Source organism: Rhinolophus sinicus, linkage group LG07 (genome assembly GCF_036562045.2).
Source record: "Rhinolophus sinicus isolate RSC01 linkage group LG07, ASM3656204v1, whole genome shotgun sequence".
Classification (NCBI taxonomy): domain Eukaryota; kingdom Metazoa; phylum Chordata; class Mammalia; order Chiroptera; family Rhinolophidae; genus Rhinolophus; species Rhinolophus sinicus.
In genome coordinates, this window is record NC_133757.1 from 63,990,954 (window position 1) to 64,011,828 (window position 20,875).

The following is a 20,875-nucleotide window of genomic DNA, read 5'->3' on the forward strand; positions in this document are numbered from 1 at the left end:
TGATCTCCGGGTGATGTACAGCCTCCCCATTGGGTCCTGGTGCCACACCGTATAAGGGATGGTGGGAAGGAACACAGTCACCACCATAAAGATTCCTGAGAGGGACAAGGGACACGGCAGCACCAGCCATGGCCACGGGCAGGTCTCACTGGGCAGGCTTTGTGAACCTCCCCGTGCTCGGTGGAGGAAGCTGCTGGCAACCCATGTGGCCGGCTCAGCTCTATTCCGGGAGAAACCCCATGCGCAGTGTCCCCGTGGAGGAGTCAAACTCCCTTGGCAACTTGTCTCCTGCACAACTCAGTGGTTTTTAATCTATTTGTCCTGATGAGTTCCACAGGCCTGAAACAGCCCCATCTGGATACAGGTTCAGGGCAGCCTGGCCCTTCCATCTGCCCTCTGCATCGATTTAAATGCTTGGCTAGAGGGGGCAGGGGAGCAGTAACCTTACTCTCTTACTTCACATTTCCATGTGCAATTGACTAATTTAAAAGTCCTGGCAATTAATGTTTGAAAATTATATTTCAGGACAAGTAAACACGCCTACGTGCTAGGTGTGGCTTTCGGGTGCTAGAGTGGGGGGTGCTGTTGAAAGGGGTAATTGGAGTTCCTCCCCAGGTGGAGGCTGGCCTAAGGGTCTAACATCCATGGAGACGGCCCCACACCAGCCCCCTTCAACCTGGCAGGCAGGACCAGTGATGAAACATCTGGAGGCAGAACTGGGCACAGCTGGAGGGCAAGACTACTGCAGGGACTCAGGGTGAGCTGGACCCTGGGGTTAGTACAGAAGCTCTGGACAATCTGGCTGATTTCACAGCCAAACCCACTGGGATAAGGGAGGCGCCTGTATGTGTGTCTGCCTGTGGTGTGTGGGGCTGTGCAGGGGGGACCCCAGGCCCTAGGTAGGGCAGTGCGAAGGCCTTGCTTGCCTGCCCTGCAGACTCCACCAACCGGGACTCGCTGGACATGATTGAGCGCTGCATCTGCCTGGTGTGCCTGGATGCGCCGGGGGGCTTGGAGCTCAGTGACACCAACAGGGCACTCCAGCTCCTTCACGGCGGAGGCTGCAGCAAGAACGGGGCAAACCGTTGGTACGACAAGTCCCTGCAGGTAAGTGCCCTCTGCAGTATGGCCAGTGGTCCGAGCTGGCACTGTGCTCATGTCTGGCAGACTCACTCATGGGCCTCTGCTGCCCAAGAGGCTGCATGTGCTTCTGAGGGAACTGAGGGGGATGGACGTGTGCCATGAGTGTCAGCCCCTGAACAGGCCAGGATGTTTCTCAGAAGCAAGTGGCCAGACCCAACACATACTCCCTAACCTCCCTACAGCCTGGTCAGACCTGGGGCTCACTGCCCATCTGCCATCACACACTGTAAGGTGGGGGCATGCCACTGAGCAAATCCTCACCACGTTCAGCAAGAATCACGTCTGATGCCCAAAGATGTCAGCTTTCCTGAATTTCTGTCACCCTGGCCTGACCATTTTGGCACACCTCCATCCATCCCTGAGAAGTAAGGCAGCCCAGCATCTTCACTGAAGAAAAGTCATAAAATGAAATAAAACAATTCATATTTTTGTCATTCATATGACATCAGCCCAGAAATAAGGCACTTTGGCCTGGAGAAAAACAGCCATGCAGGTAGGGATGAGGTTGAGGTTGGGCCATTCATTTCTCTCCCATCCTTTTTTCTCCAACGTGCGAATCCTGAATCTAATCTTTATTTTTCAAGCTGCCACACTTCCACAATGACCACATTAAACAGCAGCCGACAATCGCTCTGTTTCGCTCACACTGGTGAGCGTTTTAGGCTTATTTTTCTGATCCTCTGTCCCCTCCATTCTGCAGCATATCCTTTATATTGGTTTGCATATTGATTCTGCTCTTTCTGATGAGTTCTCTTGCTGCTATGCTGGCTATTTCAGCCTCCACCTGTGGTGCTAATGGCTTGTAATCTTTCACGGAGCAGCTGTGGGAGTGAAATGATATAATGGATGTACAGGATCCAGATCATAGTAAGGCTTGGTAGCAGTTTTTAAAAGGCACCGTTTGCCTCCCTTTCTTTTAGTGACAGGGACAGAACAACACTCAGGTATGAGTGGGCACAGTCCTTCCCTCCTGCCTCATGGGGATGTCTGTGCCCACCTCTGGGCTCTTCTTGCAACAGGACAGATTAGCAGGTGAGCCGGAGAAGCCCAACAAGCTCCGTGGATGTGAACTGGAAGGATCTAGAGCTAGTCTCAAAGCAGAATAGCAAGGAACTCTCGGAGAGGGAGAAAGGAGCCTGCAGGGATGAGTTCTGTGAGAAACTCTGTGGGAAGTTTGTTTGAAGAATGGGAATAAAGATTCAGGCAACTGACAACCGTGTGAGAGATTCGGGGAGACATGAAGAGAGTCAGCTCAGGAGTGGGCTGTGTGCCCAGTAAAGATTTCAAAAGCTTTTTTGTATGTTTGTTTGTTTGATTATGGCTAGTGGGCTAGTATCTCCTGAGTGTGATACTGTGCGGACCTACAAGGCAGGCCTACTTTATTTGGGTTATGCTTTAAGAATCAAATCTCATGCTTACTATTTTCTTCCAGTACTTTTGTGCACTGAGTATGTCCTGTTTCCAAGTCAACTAAATACAGCCTTTGTAAGGTCATGAAAAAATCACACGTAATCTTTACCATTCTTGTGGTCCTTTCATATACCTTCTCTCTAACCCTCATGTCAGTCCTATGAACTAGCCTTAATGGATCCATTTTAAATGAGAGCGAACTGAAGCCAGAGAGTTGAAGTGTCTTGTCAAAGCTGTCCCAGCTGGCAGGCAGTGACAGCAGACCTGAAATCTGAGTCCTTGGCACAGAGCCCATGCAGCGGGCAATGGGGCGCCCCCAGCACACCTTTCCCTCACTCTCATCTCTCCCTAGGAATCTGCATGCCATCCAGATTGGATTGTTATCTTTCATTCAGCCATTCAACATTGTGTCAGCTGGGTGTCTAGACCAGTGTCTAGATGCTGGGAATAAAATCAATGGTGCCCAAACACACAGGGGCCACCAGCCACATCATCACACAACGTAGTACAGGACGGTGCCCCTGCCACACACTGTGAAGGGGAAACAGGGCTAGTAGAAACTGCAGCGACTCACCCATGAGCCAAGGAGAGTGTGCACAGCCTCTCAGCCAGGGCACTTATGCTGCACCTCCACTGCTTAGAGCATTTCTGGGAAGGAGAGTGCCCAGTTCCCATCTGTTTGAGACCCCCTCCCACATTCTCAGGCACTGGCAACTGCATGCGATGTTCTTTTCAGGAGATAACATGCTTTGGTGTCCTTGAGGAGAGAGCCCTTGAAAGGCCAGGGGGACGTGGCCTGGAGCACGGGGATGGTTTGAAATGTTGACTCTCCCAGAGGCCTGCTCATCTCTCCTCCTTATTGCAGTTTGTGGTGGGCCGCGACGGCACCTGCGGCGTGGTGTGTGAACACTCCCCATTCGATGGCATCGTCCTGGTGCAGTGCACGGAGCATCTGCTCAAGCTCATGTGAGTCTAGAGGGCACGACCCCTCCAGAACAACCATGGAGGCCAAGCCAGATTGCCCAGCAGCCGTCAAGCTAGGCTACAAAAAATTGGGGTGGTCATGGGGGGGGCTGCATTATTGTGGAAAGTGTCATAACAAAAGATGAATTTGCAAACCAGCTTGAATGAGACACCATACGCTTTATCGGCCATGGACAGAAGGGGCTGACCAGGCAACAGGTTTCAGGAAGTTAGGGAGAGGCTTCGTAAAGAATTTTCAGCTAAAAACGAATATTTGCTTTGGTCCAGGGTCACTCAGATCAATCCCTATTGTTTATCCAGAGTCCAACCTGGGCCCACTGATGACCCACAGAGGGAAGGTCTTTGAGCTGCACGTCCTTCCGTCCCCTCGGGCTGGATCTCTCACTCTCTCTAGCTTCCACGCTGGCCAGACTGAGTCCTTTAAACACACTGGGTTCCTTCCTCCATTTACGATTTCGCTCATTTTCTTCTAGAATCTTCTCCCTGATTCTAAGTTCTAAATTTCTTCCATGATTTAGGACCTCATTAGGATCCTGAAAACCCACACCAACCCTCGTAGACAGAACAACACAATTTGCTGCAATTTCTCTCCAAATGTTTTTTAGTGTTAGTGGTGTAATGTTGTCAAACAGGAAAGTGTGAAAAGAAATAATGGGCGTTAGAGTCAGGGGGAACTGGATGTAATCCTGGCTCTGCCACTTGCTAATTTGGGTGGCCTCTTGGAGCCTCAGTCTAATCTTCTGTGCAATGGGTCGGTGTGGGGGGCAGCACACACCCACTGAGTCTCCAACACTGAGATGCCTGCAGAGCAGAGAAGCGTGCTGCCCAGCCCTCTGGCTCGCAGGGTCGCCTCTTTGTGCCTGCAGGATGAGGAGCAGCAAGAAGCTGGTCCGAGCTGACTCTGTCAGCGAGCTGCCGGCTCCCAGGAGGCTGAGGTGGAAATGCTCCCCGGAAATTCAAGGCCTCTTAGCCTCCTCGGCAGAAAAACTACAATGGTAAGGAGAAGCCCAAGTCTCCTTGGGGGTGATGCTCTGGGGGTTACCTCGTGGTCCCCTTCCCACCCCAGCTGCTGAGGCACCCAGGAAGGTTCCAGAGACCCCAGCTCCTCCACCCCCTCTCCCTCCAAGGAAATGTAGTCAAACTAAAGGGGGTTATAACTCTCAGGGCAATAAACTTGCTGGCAGATCCGTCATTTCCATAAAATGCAAACGTGGAGCTGTTTTCTTCATAGGTTCACCTGCGGGCAGAGTCAAGGTGGGGACATCACCCCCTGCTGTCAGGAGAGTAATAAACAACTGGTTTGAATAGGTCATTTGAATCCAAGCTATTGCGATTTGCTTGAATTTTCACTGCAACTTGACAAGGTGGCCTTTCTTCCCAAGGGCAATTTTGGCCCTAATGGGATCCAGGCAGCAAGGGACAGGGTCAGGGGTGGGCCCCTCTTGGGGTGGTGGTGGTGGGGAGCAGCGCTGGCAGTGGCAAGGTGTGGAAGGAGCCATGGGCTGACAACTGAATCCGGACCTTGGTTATTCATTCCCTCATTCAGTAAGTGAGCATGAGTTCGTTCATTCATTCATTCATTCATTCATTCATTCATTCATTCATTTATCCTACATGTGCAGAGCTGTAGTGTGTGCCAGGTTCTGAGGACACAGAAATGAATGTGCCATGGGGCTTGCCTTCTATCTGTTGGTGGCAGAAGTGGACCCCCCAGAGCAAAGACGTGTGATGCAATAAGTGCCCAAACCAGAGAGAGGCCTACAGACCTGAGCTCATAGAGGACACGGGAGCTGAATTCTGCCAGGACACTGAGGGAGGGTTTTGCAAAGACAGGCCTTGAAGGGTGGAGAGGAGTCTCTGTTGCAGGCAGCTGGGGAAAAGGCAGGTTTATAAAAGACCCAGGCTGCTCTGGAGACCAGCAGGTGAGAGGAAGGCCAGCACTGGGGCACTAAAGGGAAGTTGGGGCCATGTTGTGAAGAGCTTCGTGCTCCTTATGTCACGGGGCCCAAAAGCCGCAAGGAGCCCTGGAGGATTTTGTGCAGGGGGTTTTGGGGACCCAGGGAGGAGCCTGTGGGAATAGGGTAGGTGAGCTGGACACCATGTGGCTGGGCTCAGGGGACAACGGGTGGGGACGACTAGTCCATTGCAAACTGCTGTGGAGGTTGACTAGCTTTCTTGGAGGAGTGGGAGAGGCCATAGCTGTTCATCTATTATATAAAGTGGTCCTGGTATCTCAACCTTAAGCAGCTGCTCTTGCGATAAGCAGTCCACTAGGGGAGTGAGCTGGTGGGCTGGTGAGCCCTGCAAGAAAGAAGGAGCCTGCTCACTTTTAGGGGTTTAAGCAGTCCCCACTTGATCCCGAGGCCCCCAGCTCCTCTATCTGGAAGATGGAGAAAACCAAGAGAGGCCTGTAAATGGGGAAGCAGGAGGGTCCTGAGATGCCCATGGAAAGCGGTGGGGTCTGAGTGGGCAGAACTTGGGCAAAAGTTTCCAGGGGGCTGTGATGACCATGAGCTCAGCCTATCTGGGGACAGTGGGTCAACAGGTCAAACTGAGGGGTGAGTTCCTATGGGAACTGGCTCCCTGAGTCCCCAGAACCTGGCATGGCCCTACTGAGAGCTGAGCTCAAGGGAGGCTGAGGAATAATTGAAGGAGGGGCAGGCAGGGATCATGGAGTCCTGAGGGAGGGAGTGTGTGAGTGGGGCCAGGGTTGCTCGACCAGGGCTCTGCGCTCACACATGTCCTTGCCGGGCATTGTTTCAGCAGGCGGTCAGCCCAGACCCCAAACTCATTATGAAAGAGGAGACTGGTCATTACTGGGGGGTGGGAAGGACGAGACCGGTGCTCAAGGGTCTCAGTGGAGACTCGGGGAATCTTCCTGCTACTCTGACAATGATTCATGGGCAGCAAAGACCTGAGCATGTCATGGAAGCCGCAGCAGCAGTTTCTGGGTCAAATGACTTTTAGTCACCGGCAAAGACCAGACTAGCAGCCTTTGCTGTGTGGACCAGGACCAGTGACCAGGCTCCAGGCCTTTCTTCCCAAAGCACAACAAGGATGGGTCTCAGTGAGGAGATGCTGCTTGCAGCCATCTGAGAAATAGGCTTTTCCCTGCACGAAGAGGGTTTGCGGATCTGGCAGGATGGCCAGGATGCCCAAGAATCCACAGGGATGCTGGACACACCTTCCCAAACAGGTCAAATGAATGGCCTCTCTCAGGCCTGCTTCTGTGGGCAGTGTTCTCCCTGCCCATGCAAATGACTCTCCTGCCCCCATGTCCTTCCCACCTCCCTCCACTCCCGAGCAGGGCCAGCATCCTGCCCAGTCAAGCCTCACCTTAAGCTCAGAGCAACCCTGGTCCGCAATGGCCTCTGTCACTTCCATGTGTCAAGGACTGTCTCTGACCCCCAATCCATTCCTTGAGGGCAAGGACTGTGTCCTGGACATCCCGAGTGCTAGGACATAGACCAAGCTCAAGAAACTTGGTTAGACTCTGTGTGTGCTTTCTAATTTGCATGCAATAAAAGCTTCTTTTCTTTTTCTTCCATAGCATAGTAAAGAATCTGGACTTTACTGTTTATAAGTTTGACAACTACGGGAAAACATTCATCAAGAAGCAGAAATGCAGCCCTGATGCCTTTATTCAGGTGGCCCTCCAACTGGCCTTCTACAGGTGAGCAAAGCCTGCCCAGATGAGCTGACAAGCTGCTCTAGACTCTAGAGTCTAAAAGTACCCTGAAGGGAGGACGACTTTCTGTGGGTCCAGAGGACGGGAGGATGACCAGGGCAGGATGCGTGGAAGGAGGTGCCACCTAACTGGGTTTCAAGGTGTGAATCCAACCTCAGAAAAGAGAAGGAAGGATGTTGCAGTCAGTGAATTGCCTGCTGGCCCAGAGACACAGAGCTTAAAGGGCAGGAGCAGAGCTGACCAGGGCAGGGCAGGTGATGGGGACTTCGGATTGAGAAGATGCTCCTCCTCCTGATCTCCCCCAGCCTACCTGGGCCCCTGTAGCTGTGACGTGTCTCCCATCTTTCTGGCCTTGCTAAGGGAATGGAGCTAGCACCTCCCCTCCCCCAGTGGATCAAGTCAAAGATTTTGGACTTATCCTTGATTGGTCCCTGTCTCTCATCCCCCATCACGTTAGTTCTCCTCCAATGTCTCTCAAACCCGTGCTCTGTCCATCTCCACTGCCATCGATGCTTCCCAAGCCCATGCCATCTCATGCTTGGTCAACCACAGCATGCTCCCCAATCTCGCTTGCTATATCTTGTCTTCATAAAGTGTGAACTTGGAAATATGCAAATTAGATTATCCCATTTGCCATCTTGAACCCTCCCAATGGCTTCCTGCCAGGCTTAGAAGGGCTCCCCATGAGCTGGCCTCACCTGGGGCTCTCCCCTAAGCTCTCTCCTGCCGCTAAGACCATTGCCCTAGCTGTGCTTGCCCACCTATCACCTTCACTCTTCACTTGCCAGCTCCTCCCCACCACTCAGGTTCATCCCTCAGAGGCTCTTCCAGACCTCTTATCTAAAGCAGCCAGCTCAGGCCCCTTTCTCCATGATGCCAATTCTGTTCTCTTTTTCTTTCATGGCACTTGTCATTTATGTGAACTACCGTGTTTGTTGATTTCTTGACTTTGTTTTCTAGACTCTCTCCCCCAAGCATGACCTTGGGTATCTCACACACCTGGCACAGAGTAGGTATCAGGTACTGAGTCAAACATGAGAAGACACTACAGTTGTGTTAGCTGGGGCTGGCATGGTCAGGTCTGTTTAGATTTAGAAAACGCTCTAGCGTGGTAGCTCTGTGTTGGGGGAGGAGTGAGTAGGGAATAAGGACTGAAGGCAGAGTAGGGTTCCCGCCTCACCTTATACAGAAGGTTAAAACTACTATGCAAAATACATCTTCCTCAAGATAGGCCTGGCTCCAGTTGGCGACAGCGTTCCAGAAGCAAAAGCTCAGAAACTATCTCAGCTAGTAACCAGCACTCACCCCACCAGACCTGCTTTCCATTTGCAACATCCAAGGGAACATGACGTGATCTTGTGATAAAGGTGGGGCAAGGAGGTCTCACTCATGAGTGGACAGCATCTATGTGGACATAGCGTCCACATCCCAGTGTCCCATGCGGGGCTATAATTCATAGGGGAGGGAGCAGCCACTCTGAGCATGTGTCCTGTGAGGAATCCTTGGGAAAGGCTGACATCACCCCACATGAGGACTGTGCTCCTCTCACCACCGGGGCACAGAGACCTCGCCGGCATTGAGCCATGGCAGGACCTGGCATCTGGACCTGCAGTCAGCCGTTCTGGTACTCAGGTCGCAAATGGCTGAAATGGGCCCTGAGGTGAGGACCCTGCAGAGCCGTGAGTGTGTCAGCGAGCACTTCAGAGCTTCAGATCCAAAGCCAAGGGGAGCTGACAGAACCTACACAGAGCACTGCCTCCCCAGTGATCTTTGCTGTCACCCGTCATGGCCAAGAATGGACGTGGCCAGGGGCTCCTGAGATCACTGGATAGCTAAAATATGACCTGCTTCCCATGGAGAACATGCTTCAGAGTTGAAGCCATAACTTTTTCCCCCCAATCTGCTCCCAGATTCAGTAAACCTAAAAGCTGCCTAAGTTGGGGTTGATCAGTAACCAGCCAGTGAGTGCCTCTACTTTTGTGCTTGGCATAGCATTTGCCTCCAGGGGCCACAGAAATACAGGAAATGAGCTCCTTGCCAGTGTCTTGGGGAAATAAGACTTAAATGTACAGGCGGTTTATTCCGTTGCTCACCCAGCAATACAGAGCCAAGCACTGTGCCAAATCAGACTCAGCCCTCCCCCTCCTGGAGCTCACCCGGTGCAGTACGGGAGAGACTTGTCCTGAGGAGGCTGAAACATAGGGCCACGACTTGCTGTGTGACTTTGGGCTGTCACTGCTCTTCACTGAGTTTTGTCATATTCCCTTCCCCCAACCCCAACATCAAAGACTTTACTGACTGGTAGAGAACGGTGTGTGCCAACCAGATATGCAAGCTTAGGGGTGCTTGCTGGGTCCACATTCCTAAGGAAGAGACGTTGTTTGGCTGGTGGGCAGCGTGGCCACGGCTGCTCCTGTCACAGATGTCAGGCAGGAGCGACGCCATCACAGTGCCCACAGATGTGTTGGTAGCCCTGCTGCCCTGGATGCCCATGGCCACTGAGGCTGCTCCCTGCCTCCATCCGTAGGTAATGCTTGAATTGTTTAAAATAAAAAAGGATTCTCTCACAGGTGTGAATGATTAATGACACAGTTAATCCATTCTGCACTATTAATCAAACACTCATTGGGTCTCACAGAAAATTCTAGGTTTCCCATCAGATTGGGATTTTTTTTTAAAGCTACCAGTTACTTCTTTATTTTACATATCGATGCAGTATCACGAGCGTATGGAAGTGTACAGAGCTCTTCACATTAGCGACGCCCGACATTCGTCTTTGGGAAACCATCTCTAGAATTCTATTAACATTAAAATGAAATACTATGCCAAGTAAAGTCAGGAGTGTGAAAATAAAGCCTGCTTGGGCTATTTTTCTCTCAGCATTGCTGAGGCCCTGAGAACACTCACCATTTGCCACTCATCCTTCATCTCGTGCAGGCTCCACAAGAGACTCGTGCCCACCTATGAGAGCGCGTCCATTCGCCGATTCCAGGAGGGACGGGTGGACAACATTCGATCGGCCACTCCAGAGGCACTGAGCTTTGTGAAAGCCATCACTGACCACAAGACTGCCATGCCGGTAAGCCCTACTCCATCTGAGGAGTCTCAATGACACCGCCCATCTGCTTAGCTCCGTGACAACCAGCTCCTTTGGCCTGTTTGTCATTGAGCAGCCTCCTGATGCCCCAGGTTTGTATCTCTCATCTGTTTATAGGATTTGGAGAAGCTTCTGCTCCTGAAGGATGCCATCCGAGCCCAAACCGAGTACACAGTCATGGTGAGTGATGAAGCGTGGCCTTGCTTGGGCTCACGACAGCGGGCTATGCCAGAGCTGGGCCTGCAAGAGCAGGGTTGCAGTGCGAGCTGGGTGAGAGCTGGGCCACCAACTGCCCAGTGACTTGGCCAGGCCACCTTGCCTCTCAGAGCTTCATTCTCATTTTCAGAACCTAGATAACACACCACTCCTGCTTTCTACATGGATTTTACGAGAATGCAATGAATGGTTTTTGAAATAACAATAATAATAAAAGCACCAAATACACATAGCAATTTATAATTTATACAAACAAGAGAAGTCAAATGTGAGGGGTGATGCCCAGACCTGGCAAACTGGTGGTTTGTACACTTTGCACAATTGCAGATGAGGTGGTATTTTTTCCCACCTAGGGCTATTTTTACCTTCTTATTCCCATGTTTTTATTTATACTGCCTTTGAATAAGAGTCTTTTCTAAAAATTAATAGTGCCATCAAAATTGTAAGAGAAATGTTTCCTCAGTTTAGGGAAATAACTTATTTTCTAGTACTGCAAAACCGCCATACAAACAACAGAGAATAAGCTACTACTGGGTCTGGCGCGCAATATAATAATTGCAAATCATTCTGATACAGTCTTTGAAGGATCACAGAATCTACAGAAAGGGGTTGACTAGATTTCACGCTATATATTTGAAAACAAATACAATGCATATCTGGTTTTTAGAACTAGCCAATGTATACTATCCTTTAATTCAGGATAGTGTCTAATATAGGTCCCTAATTCACCTGAAGAGTGGAGTGTTTGTTCTGTTAGGGGGAAATCAAGCTCACTCTCATGTATTCAATGGGTATTTTTTGGTTTTCTGCTTTATGCCAGATAAAGAGCTTGGTGCTAGGAAATAAAAGATGAAGTCCATAAGCTTGTCATAAGAGAGTTTACTGTGTAGTTGGGAGGAGAGGCCCTTAATGATAAATCCAATCCATGTGAAAGGAGCCCTGAGGAAATAGTAAAGAGCACGGAGGAGCTAGCTCATTCCTCTACTTGGGAAAGCCAAGAAGACTTCCCGGAGGAAATGCTGATATGAGAGTTGACGGATGAAGAGGTGCTTGTAACAGACATAGAAGGGAAGGATGGCCCCAGAAGGGAACAGCATGTGTAAAGACAAAGTCTTGAGAGAATAAGATACATTGGAGGGAAATCAAGTAGTTCAGTGTGTGCAGAGAACAGAGGAGCAGGAGAGCTCATAATGCTGGATGTCCCTGTCACTAAGCTACTTTGGTGACTAGGCAGAAGAAGGACTAGTTGGAGCATGGGTGGTCTGCCAAGACGCAGCAACACTAACTGGGAACCTATATATATTTAGGGAGAACTGATGTAAGGTCTGAAGTAGAGCAGAGGCAGGGGGTTGGAGAGGAAGCACAAACTTCTGATTAAACATGGTGGACTGAAAACAAGGGTTTACTGTCACCCCCCACCCCCCGAAATCCTCAAAAATACTGACAAAGAGATTTTTAAGCCACAAACACACTAGAGCAAAGAGAATGAGAAAGGAAGGGACTGCAAAGTTTTAGAGCTGAAAAATAGAACAGATAGATGGCAGCTAGTTTAGCAGACCAGAGAAAGCTGAAACCCACTCAAAGCAGTGAGGGAGGCCCAGGAGCCCAATGAACTACACTGCAGAACCTCAGAATGATTCAGGCATTAGGGGCACCCACCAAAAGTAGAGGTGATGTGGGGCTGAAAAGAAGAGACTTGGTTGATGAGCTATAGAAGAAATAGTCAGCCTCCTAGTTCTTCTTCACTACTCCCATGCAGCCAGGCTACTATCTTCCCTTTCCCCAACAGTGGACTAGATGCTCATCTCCTGGAGAGGTTGAAGAAGAAGGACACTAGACTTGGGGACACCAGGTACAGCTGAGAGAGGGGATACTGTCCTAAAAATAAGAGGATTGATGAAAATCTGCTTACTCAATAGTAAACCCTCCAACCACTCAGCTCCACGTACACTGGGAACCACCTTTATTACCACCTCTCCCCAAGCAGGAGATTAGAGGATTTCTATATGGTGTAACTGACCAGGACAGGAGAACAGAGTCACAGATACTGATAGTTAGGGTCCCCAATGAAAGAGCCCAGCCAACTCACCTCACAATGAAGTCTACCAGTTGACAAGCACATTCTCAAACACATATCTTCTAATCATATTTTCAGTGCTTTATTCTTAAATATAAACAGGTAGCCATAGACATTGAGGAGAGCCGCTAACATGAAAAACTAAAACCAGTGCAAACAGTTTTTGTTTAATTTTAAAAATATTTTGAAAGAAACTTAAAGAGAATGAAAACAATGCAGGAAAGAGAAGGACTTTTTAAAAACTATAATGGAGATATTCTGAAAGATAAGGGATGATATTGCATCCATAAATAAGAAAACAAAACTCTAAAAGTTTTTTTTCCCCAAGAAATAAAAATAACTCTGAGGGGAAATATGGTAGAAGTGTAATTGGACTTCTCAACACGATCAGTAGAAGGTAGAAGATGGTGGAGCAATGCTTTTAAATTCTGAGGGGAAATGATTTTTAATCATATGCCACACCCAGCTAAACTATCATCAAGTTTGAAGATAGAATAAAGACATTTTCAGACAGATAAGGTCTCAAAATATTTACTTATTATGCTCTGTTTCATGTAAAGCTATTGTAGGATGTGGACCACTAAAGTAAGAGAATCAAACAAACTAAAGAAGTCATAGGATCCAAAAATCAGAAGATTAAATAAGAAAAGAGGCAGAGAAAGAGGATGATAGTAACGGGTGATTCCAAATTGACAGGTGTTCAGCAAACCTAAGGAGCAATCAGTACACAGAGGAGCAAGAAGTCAGAGGCAGAATGAAACAGGTAAATTATCAGATATATTTGAATGTATTGAGGAAAGTTTTACACGTCTGGCTGAGAGTTTAGGAATTCATTAGTTATAGTTACATAGAAAACTCAGCAAGTGGGAAAAAAATCACAATTTAATCATTTAAAATAGTCAATTCTAGGGAAAACAACAAATTGAATAAGAAAGGAAATCTAATCGTAACACACAGCTGAGAATACTTGCACAATTATAATTATGTGAACACTGAATCAAACAACAAAGAGCTAAAATGTAATTCTATTGGGAGGATGGGAGAGTGGACGTATGTATTTGGGGAGCGGGGGTATAAAAGAGCCAAAGTCCATCTTCTATAATAAGATTACAGGAAAAACTGGAAAATGCAGTCATGGCCGTCTAAGCACGTTATTAGAACTAAGAAAGTAAATGCCGACAGTGTTCTGAGTGTGGCCTCTGTGGAGTGTGAATCAGCTCTGGCAAGGTGACACAAGCCTTTGGTTTATTGGGATTTTTAAACTATATAAATATATAACTTTGGTAATAACTTCAATTTTTAGGAAAAAAATTCAAAACTGTCATCCAAAGAATTGTCATAGGGTTATTTTGTGTTAACTATTTTAAGTTGATGGGAACAACTAAATAAATAAGAGAGATAGGGGATGGTTAGAGGTGAGCTATGCAGATGCTTTGTAGGTAAATCTGGTGCCTGGCTGGCCGTGCAGGGTCAGGGGAAAGAGGCAAGAACCCTCCACATATGTGGCAAGCATATTTGGCAGTGGTGGTAGGGAAAGGAAATTCCAGTGAAGGGGCAAATGTGGTCCAGACTCCCTTCACATATTCTCACAGCACCTTGTGGCTTCCTTCATAGCACTGATCTCGGATGATGATCACACGTTTATTTGAATGGTTGGTTACTATCTGCCTCCCACCACACACAAGGCTCCTTGAGGGCTGAGTCTAGCACTGCTCCGTTCTTTGTTGTCACTCCAGCCACAACAGCCGCAGGCACACAGTAGGCACTCAATTAAGACTCTCTGAATGAATGAAAGACTGAATGATGAGTTGTTTTACTCATTACTATTCATGGCTGTAATTCAAACAATCTTTTAAAGCAATTCCAGTTGCTGCAGAGGGTTCAGAGACAGTGAAAACCCACTCAGGGGTGGGTTGGCTGTTGCACAGAGCAGCTGCTTCTATAGATCTACACAAATCATCGATTAAACAGAGGTAACCAGAGAAATCAGAAGTGTGCTCTACTTCATAGATGGGCTCATAGTTCTTCCCCTGTCCTAACGGGGCACATCTAAAGTGAGCTGTGGTTGTATAATGTGCCTTTTCAGCCTATAATGAGATGCATTTGGAGAGACTGGGGCCTCTGCGTCATCTTTATGTATTCGTTCCCAACTGAAAGGGAACAGCTGTCAAATCCCAAACGTGCTTTGTAAACCTGAAAGAAGTTCACTGCAGTGGGAGGTTTCCTCTTAGGTGGGACTTTAACAGCCAAATGGCCATCTTAAGTAACTGCGAAGCCCCCAGTTACTCACAATCACCCTAATATTGACCCAGACCTTATCACTGTAGGCCAGGGGTGGCCCCCATGTCTCCATCATCTCCCCAAATAAACATGTAATCCAAGCAAAACCAGTGTGCATGCTACACATGCAGCCTCAAGTGGGAAAGATGTAGCATGAGGGCCTCAGCCCACTGCCCCGCTTCCAGCCACACCACCACCCTGAGTGCCTCCTACATGGAGATTCTGGAGACCCCACCACTATTATCTTAGCCTTTGATCAGAGCTCAACTACCTTGTGATAAATAGAAAAAACCTTTCATCACTCAACAAGCTCTCCCCTTGAAAATGTCAGCTGAGCCTCTGCTAAGATGCCTAGTTTCTGTCTCAAGATGATTTCTTAGATTATGAATCCAGTTGAGTTGAATTGATTCTGGGCCCATGAAATAGCAGCCAAGATTCAGGATGCCCTTTCCTCATCCCTCGGGCTCCTGCTGGAGGATAAAGTGTTGGTTGTGGTGAGAGTCTGCCCAGTGACGCCTGGGCAGCCCCTCGTCATGCTTGGATGGGGCTCAGCAGTCCCTGGAGCAGCACTTGTCCTTCTCCCTAGACTCCTCCCCTACCTGAGAAGGTCCTGCCACTTAGAGCTCTGAGTGGCTATCACGGAGCACGCCATCAGTGACCACGGAAGGGGATTCAGACTTACCACCCTTTAATGCAGGCTTCCTCACATTAGAATGCAACCTGATCTGGACTCATCCTGTGCACAGAGAAATGCACAAGGCCCCAGGAGCAGTGGCCGTGTGGTAAAGTGGTGAGTCCTGGACAGCCACCCACGCACACTGTGTGCAGCAAGCACTGGGCCACAGTGGCCAGTGGAGTCGCCATTAGCACTGTGGACAAGAGAGGAGGGCAGGAGGCATGTGGGAGCCCGCGTCTCATTCCCTGTGCATTGTCCCCTGTTGCCCAGGCCATAACGGGGATGGCTATCGACAACCACCTGCTGGGGCTGCGGGAGCTGGCCCGGGACATGTGCAAGGAGCTGCCTGAGATGTTCACGGATGAAACGTACTTGATGAGCAATCGATTTGTCCTCTCCACCAGCCAGGTACAGCCCTATTGCGGCCGTCACCCAGAGGCCACTGAGTATAACGAGTGGGCTTTCTAAAGAGCTCAGTGAATACAGCCCACTGGTGGGAGTCAGGCAAGTCCTGTATCTGCTTCTCACAAGCTGAGTGACCTCAGTAAAACGACCTAAATGGTCAGAGCTCTGGTTTCCCCATCTTCTAAATAAGAGTAATCACAGACGCCACCTTAGCAGAGGTGGACAGGAGGAAAACACCCAGTCTGGTGCCATAACCATTGTGCTTACTACCTTTCAATGTGCTACAGGAGAGGCGGTGGTGTTGCTCTGTGGTGGCCACAGGCTCTGAAGCCTGACAGGCCTAGAGGGAAGTCCCAGCTCAACTAAATAGATGCGATGACAAAGGTAGAAAGCCCAGCCACTTCATGGCCTGAGCCCTCCAAGCAGTTCCCAGCCATTATTGTAAAGGGCAACACGACCAACTGCCAGCCTAGCGTCTCCTAACCAGTACCACAGCCTCATTCTGTTGGAGAACCACAGTCACAAAAATAGAATGAAATCCATCAGAGAAAGGCAGCAGCTTAGGAGACAAAGTTCCGCACCCCTCCACCCTACCCCACATGTCAATTTGCTAGAACTCCACCTCATCTGTGAAAGGTGGAATGTGGGCAATAAAAGGAACTGACAGTGTTGTGTTTGAGGATAAAAGCTCACTCAGTAATTTCATTCTGTCATTATGGCACTGAGCTCACAGACGTGAATAAACGAGGACAGAACAACATAAATTCTTCAGGAAACCATCCCTGGGCAAAAAGTGCTTTGGAACGGCTTTATGGCCTTCGGCTGTTGCATGGCAAATTTATCTGACAATGAGGTGACTCTATTAGCAAGACTAATGGTTTGTTCTGCCCCATTAAAACAGCCAGTGTCATTTCTGAAGGCCCGAGTACACAGAGCCAGAAACCTGTGCGTCTGAAACAAACCTCACCCACACCTGCCCAAGAATGTGTTCTCTTTACCCCCAAAGACCAGCTGATAAAATTAATTGGGTTGTGGTGGTTTGGGGTCTTTTTTTATTTGTTTTTTCAACTGGAAATGAACATTTATGGCTTGAATACCTTCAGAAACACATTTCCTTGGTTTGTGATCCAGTTTACAAAATCTCGGAGCTCTAAATTCAAAACATTAGGTGCATAACTAAAACTCCAATTGTGGCTAACTTTGAAATGCCCAACGCTGGGTAATTGTGCATGGCCAGGCTGTGGGGAGAAAATCAGAGCAGCCAGGCAATGCTGGCAGTAATTAAGGATGTGGGGAGAATAGACAGAGGAGACAGGCCAGATTTCCTCCAGTTCATAAATTACTCCCTTTGCGAAGCCATTGAACCACTGAATGTCACCAGGGTGCCATTTAGTAAATTACCCTGATTGCCTCAGTGCTTCAGACAGGCCCCCCCCAGGTAAAGGAGAGCTTCAGCAGAGACCCAGCAGCAGGTGAATCTGGGAGCTTCTGACTCCACAAGTAGAGCAGATTTCACACCAGGGAGTGGCGTGCAGCTCCTCTTCTTCTGCTATCATGCAGTTAGATGGGTTTGTTTTTACGACTGGCTGTGGCCCTCCATGCTGAAGCAATTGGCTGATTTGGTTAATTCAGTCAAACGCCCAAGTGGGAAAAAGTCAGAGAAGTAAAGATTCCATTGAAGCCCCGGGTTGTTGGAGTGCCCTTCATTCTAGCAGGACCGTGGGCTGCGTTCCAGAATAAGCAGTTCCTGACCTGTCCTCTCCTCCAGGTGCCCACAACCATGGAGATGTTTTGCTGCTATGGGCCTGTGGTGCCCGACGGCTATGGTGCCTGCTATAACCCCCAACCGGAGGGCATCCTTTTCTGCATCTCCAGCTTCCACAGCTGCAAAGAGACCTCTTCTACCAAGTTTGCGAGAGCTGTGGAAGAAAGCCTAATTGAAATGAGAGATCTCTGCTGTCTGCCACAGTCGGCCACAGGCAAGCCACTGTCGGCAAAAGAAAAACCAACAAGGTCCAGCCAGAGCCACAAACCTTGACTCCTGCTGTTAGGTGTCACCTCCCCAAACCCAACATTCTGCAGCAGCCAGATCCTGCCCACCCCCTGCTCTCAACCCTCAACACAGCTTTCTGCAGCTCCCCTGTCCTCAGGGCCCAACTCATAGCCCACACTGAGGTGTCATACAAAGCTGAGTGTGTGTGTGTGGGGGGGGAGAACGTCCCTCATTATGCATGGGAATCATCATTATTTACCGAGCTGCCCTCTGCCTGTGCACTGGAAGTAAGACCAGCCTGGCGTGAAGGCGGCCTGGGAAAGGCAGGGAAATGACACTGACTTCCCTCCATGGCCTCAGAAGCTTAATGTTGGTGTTTGCTTCCCCAGCAGGACCGAGCACGTCCAGGTCATGTTTGCCCAATGAAAGAATGAGTCACCTTATTAAGTGCAATGTACCTAAATGACTCATGAGCAAAGAGGCTAACTCCAAGTCATCACCTCTTTTCTTTTCTTTTTGGGAGGAGTAGGGGGCTTTGTTTTCAGATTCAAAGCAGACTGCTCATTCAGAGTGGCCTGCACTGAGCCATACAGTCCTGTAAGCACCTCCTCCCCTGCACACACACACACACACACACACACACACACCCCAAGTTAATTTAAAATATGGTGACCTGGGCCCACAAACACATTTCTCCTTTTGCGCCCCAGAGGCAGCCTTCCACTGAGTTCAGAAACTCTGGTCTGGCTATTCCGGAAGGGAAAACCCTCATCTGCCATTGCCCTGGAGTAGTCACTGCTCTGTGCTTCTCTGGACGCCTCAGGGACAGTCCAGGATGAGTAAACAGCACAGCCTGCGGCAAGTGGTAGGGATGAAGGGAGAGCCAGTCTACTAGCCCAGGATTCTGCCACTTGCATTTTTCCTGGTTGCTTCCCCACTCCCCTTCACAGGGAACACGCCCAGACAGGTGATCTGCCTTGTAGAGAAGGTGAGAGACGGTTGGTTTGGGGGCTTTCTGTGGTTGTTGTTGTTGTTATTGTTGATTTGTTTTGTTTCATTCATTCTTAAGAGAGGCTCTTAAGAAAACTGCTGTGATATTAAGTTCAGGAAATGATCTCAGTGGTTTAAACAGGACAACCTTAGACAGCTGGGCTCCTTTGCATGGAGGATGTTGTCCAGGGATTGGGACTAAAACCCATGTGGAGGAGCCCAGGGCAGGGCTCTCTGCTGGCCTCAGGGGCTGAGAGCACAGCTGGCAGAAAGCAGGGCCAGGAGGAGGGAATGGCCAAGTCCAGAGCTGGCCCTGACAGAGGGGCAGACAATCCACAGAGCGAGAGTTGAGATTGTCCTGGGAGCTGTGATTGGGGAGGAGATCTTCCAATTGGGGCATATTTTTATGAGAAATCTAAAAGGACAAAGGAGTGGAAAAGCAACCAGAAAAATCCAAGCTGCAAATAGCTGAGGCAGTCTGCTTCTGTCCAGAGGAGCTGTGCTCCCTGGGGCGTTTCTTGAAAAAGTTGTCCCGACCTCCAGCCCCACCCATCCTGCTGTGCTCTGCACCATTCTGAGCATTCCACTCTGGCCCAGGGACCCTGCACATGTTCCTTCTTTGGGCCACTGTGCATGCTATCTGCACTTTGACCTGTGCTGAAGTATGCAGGGCTAAGATGGATGGGGACAGGCATTTTGACCTTCGCTCAGCTCTCTGAAAACACAAGCAGCCCCAACAGTCCTGGTTTTAGATTGCAGACCTCTATTGGATGATCTGGAGATTCTGGCACTGCCCTTCGAAGTCACTGGTCTGTAGGTCCTTGCTCCTGCCCTCAGACATCTCCCTCCTGCTCCCCTGGGAAAGCTGCAGCCCAAGAGTCCTGGGAATGTCTGGGGAGCTGCTGTCCAACTGCTATAAGCTGACCCAAAGCCCCTTGTCTGTTCTCACCCAATAACTACAGTGAAGATCTGAGTTCTCTTCTGGTTTCCCTCCATGGATTTCTGGGCAGGCAGAGAGCTCTGGTTTGGCAGTCAGGCAGCCCTGCTGACCTTGGCCAAGAGACTTAAGTGCTCAGAGACTCAATCCCCTCCATCATCAAGTGGGGACAAGAATGTCCCAACCTTGTGGGGCTGTGAGCATTGGATAGCACGGGTATACAGGGCTTTGCACACACAGGTGGGCACTGGTGCCCACTGTCAGGATGGCGTTACCCCAGTGGGCATTGTTTGGGTGATTTTTATTTCAGATGTTTTACACTGATTTGAAAAAACCAAACTCACATCTGCCATTCTTTGAACACAGGGAAAGGACAGTGACTCTGTATATTCAGATACCAACCATGCACTGTGAGGGCTTTGAGAAGTGTGGATAGGGGCTGTTTGGCAGGAGGGACACCTCCTCTCTCTGAGGAAGGGCTGGAAGCTGGTCTTCCCCCTCCAAGCACAGGTGGCTTCCCCGAGTCTTTATGCAAAGGCAACACTGAGCCATGGCCATGGACATCTCTGTGGGGACCCTGGTAAAGGAGACTTCCAAGTGCCCAAAGAGATGGAAAATGAAACCAGGAGACAGTCATTGTGGGATAGTGATCCATAATAAAAATGTTTGTGGCCACCTTACAATACTGCTAAGTTGCCAAAATACATAAAGTTGTTTGAGTTCTATTTTTATAAAATAGTTTTAGATTTATGGCAATATGTACAAGTGTATTTATAGCCTTTCCATTCTAAGTTATAGTTTTGTGCTTTAAAGAAATATATGTATGACTAAAAAACTGGATATCGAAAACACTATATTCAAATTATTTAAAGACTGTAAGCTGCATTCAATAAAAAGTAATGCAAAGAAAGATGGTGTTGGTCATTGCTTCTCCCCCGGAAATGTTACAACAATTTTGGTGTAAATTCTGTGAGCTGGG

At 49.0% G+C, this 20,875-nt stretch overlaps 1 protein-coding gene across 1 annotated transcript in view; it reads left to right on the plus strand.

Annotated features, from left to right (window-relative positions):
* Nucleotides 1-20,797, plus strand: part of CHAT (choline O-acetyltransferase) — a 56,627-nt gene extending 35,830 nt beyond the window's left edge. The window contains exons 8-15 of the mRNA XM_019730114.2: nucleotides 938-1,107; nucleotides 3,419-3,519; nucleotides 4,404-4,532; nucleotides 7,088-7,210; nucleotides 10,163-10,304; nucleotides 10,440-10,502; nucleotides 15,842-15,979; nucleotides 17,745-20,797. Of these exons, the coding sequence (XP_019585673.2) occupies nucleotides 938-1,107; nucleotides 3,419-3,519; nucleotides 4,404-4,532; nucleotides 7,088-7,210; nucleotides 10,163-10,304; nucleotides 10,440-10,502; nucleotides 15,842-15,979; nucleotides 17,745-18,014 (1,136 nt within the window). The 3' untranslated portion in view covers nucleotides 18,015-20,797. The remainder of the gene's footprint in view (nucleotides 1-937; nucleotides 1,108-3,418; nucleotides 3,520-4,403; nucleotides 4,533-7,087; nucleotides 7,211-10,162; nucleotides 10,305-10,439; nucleotides 10,503-15,841; nucleotides 15,980-17,744) is intronic.
* The last annotated feature ends 78 nt before the right edge of the window (nucleotides 20,798-20,875 follow it).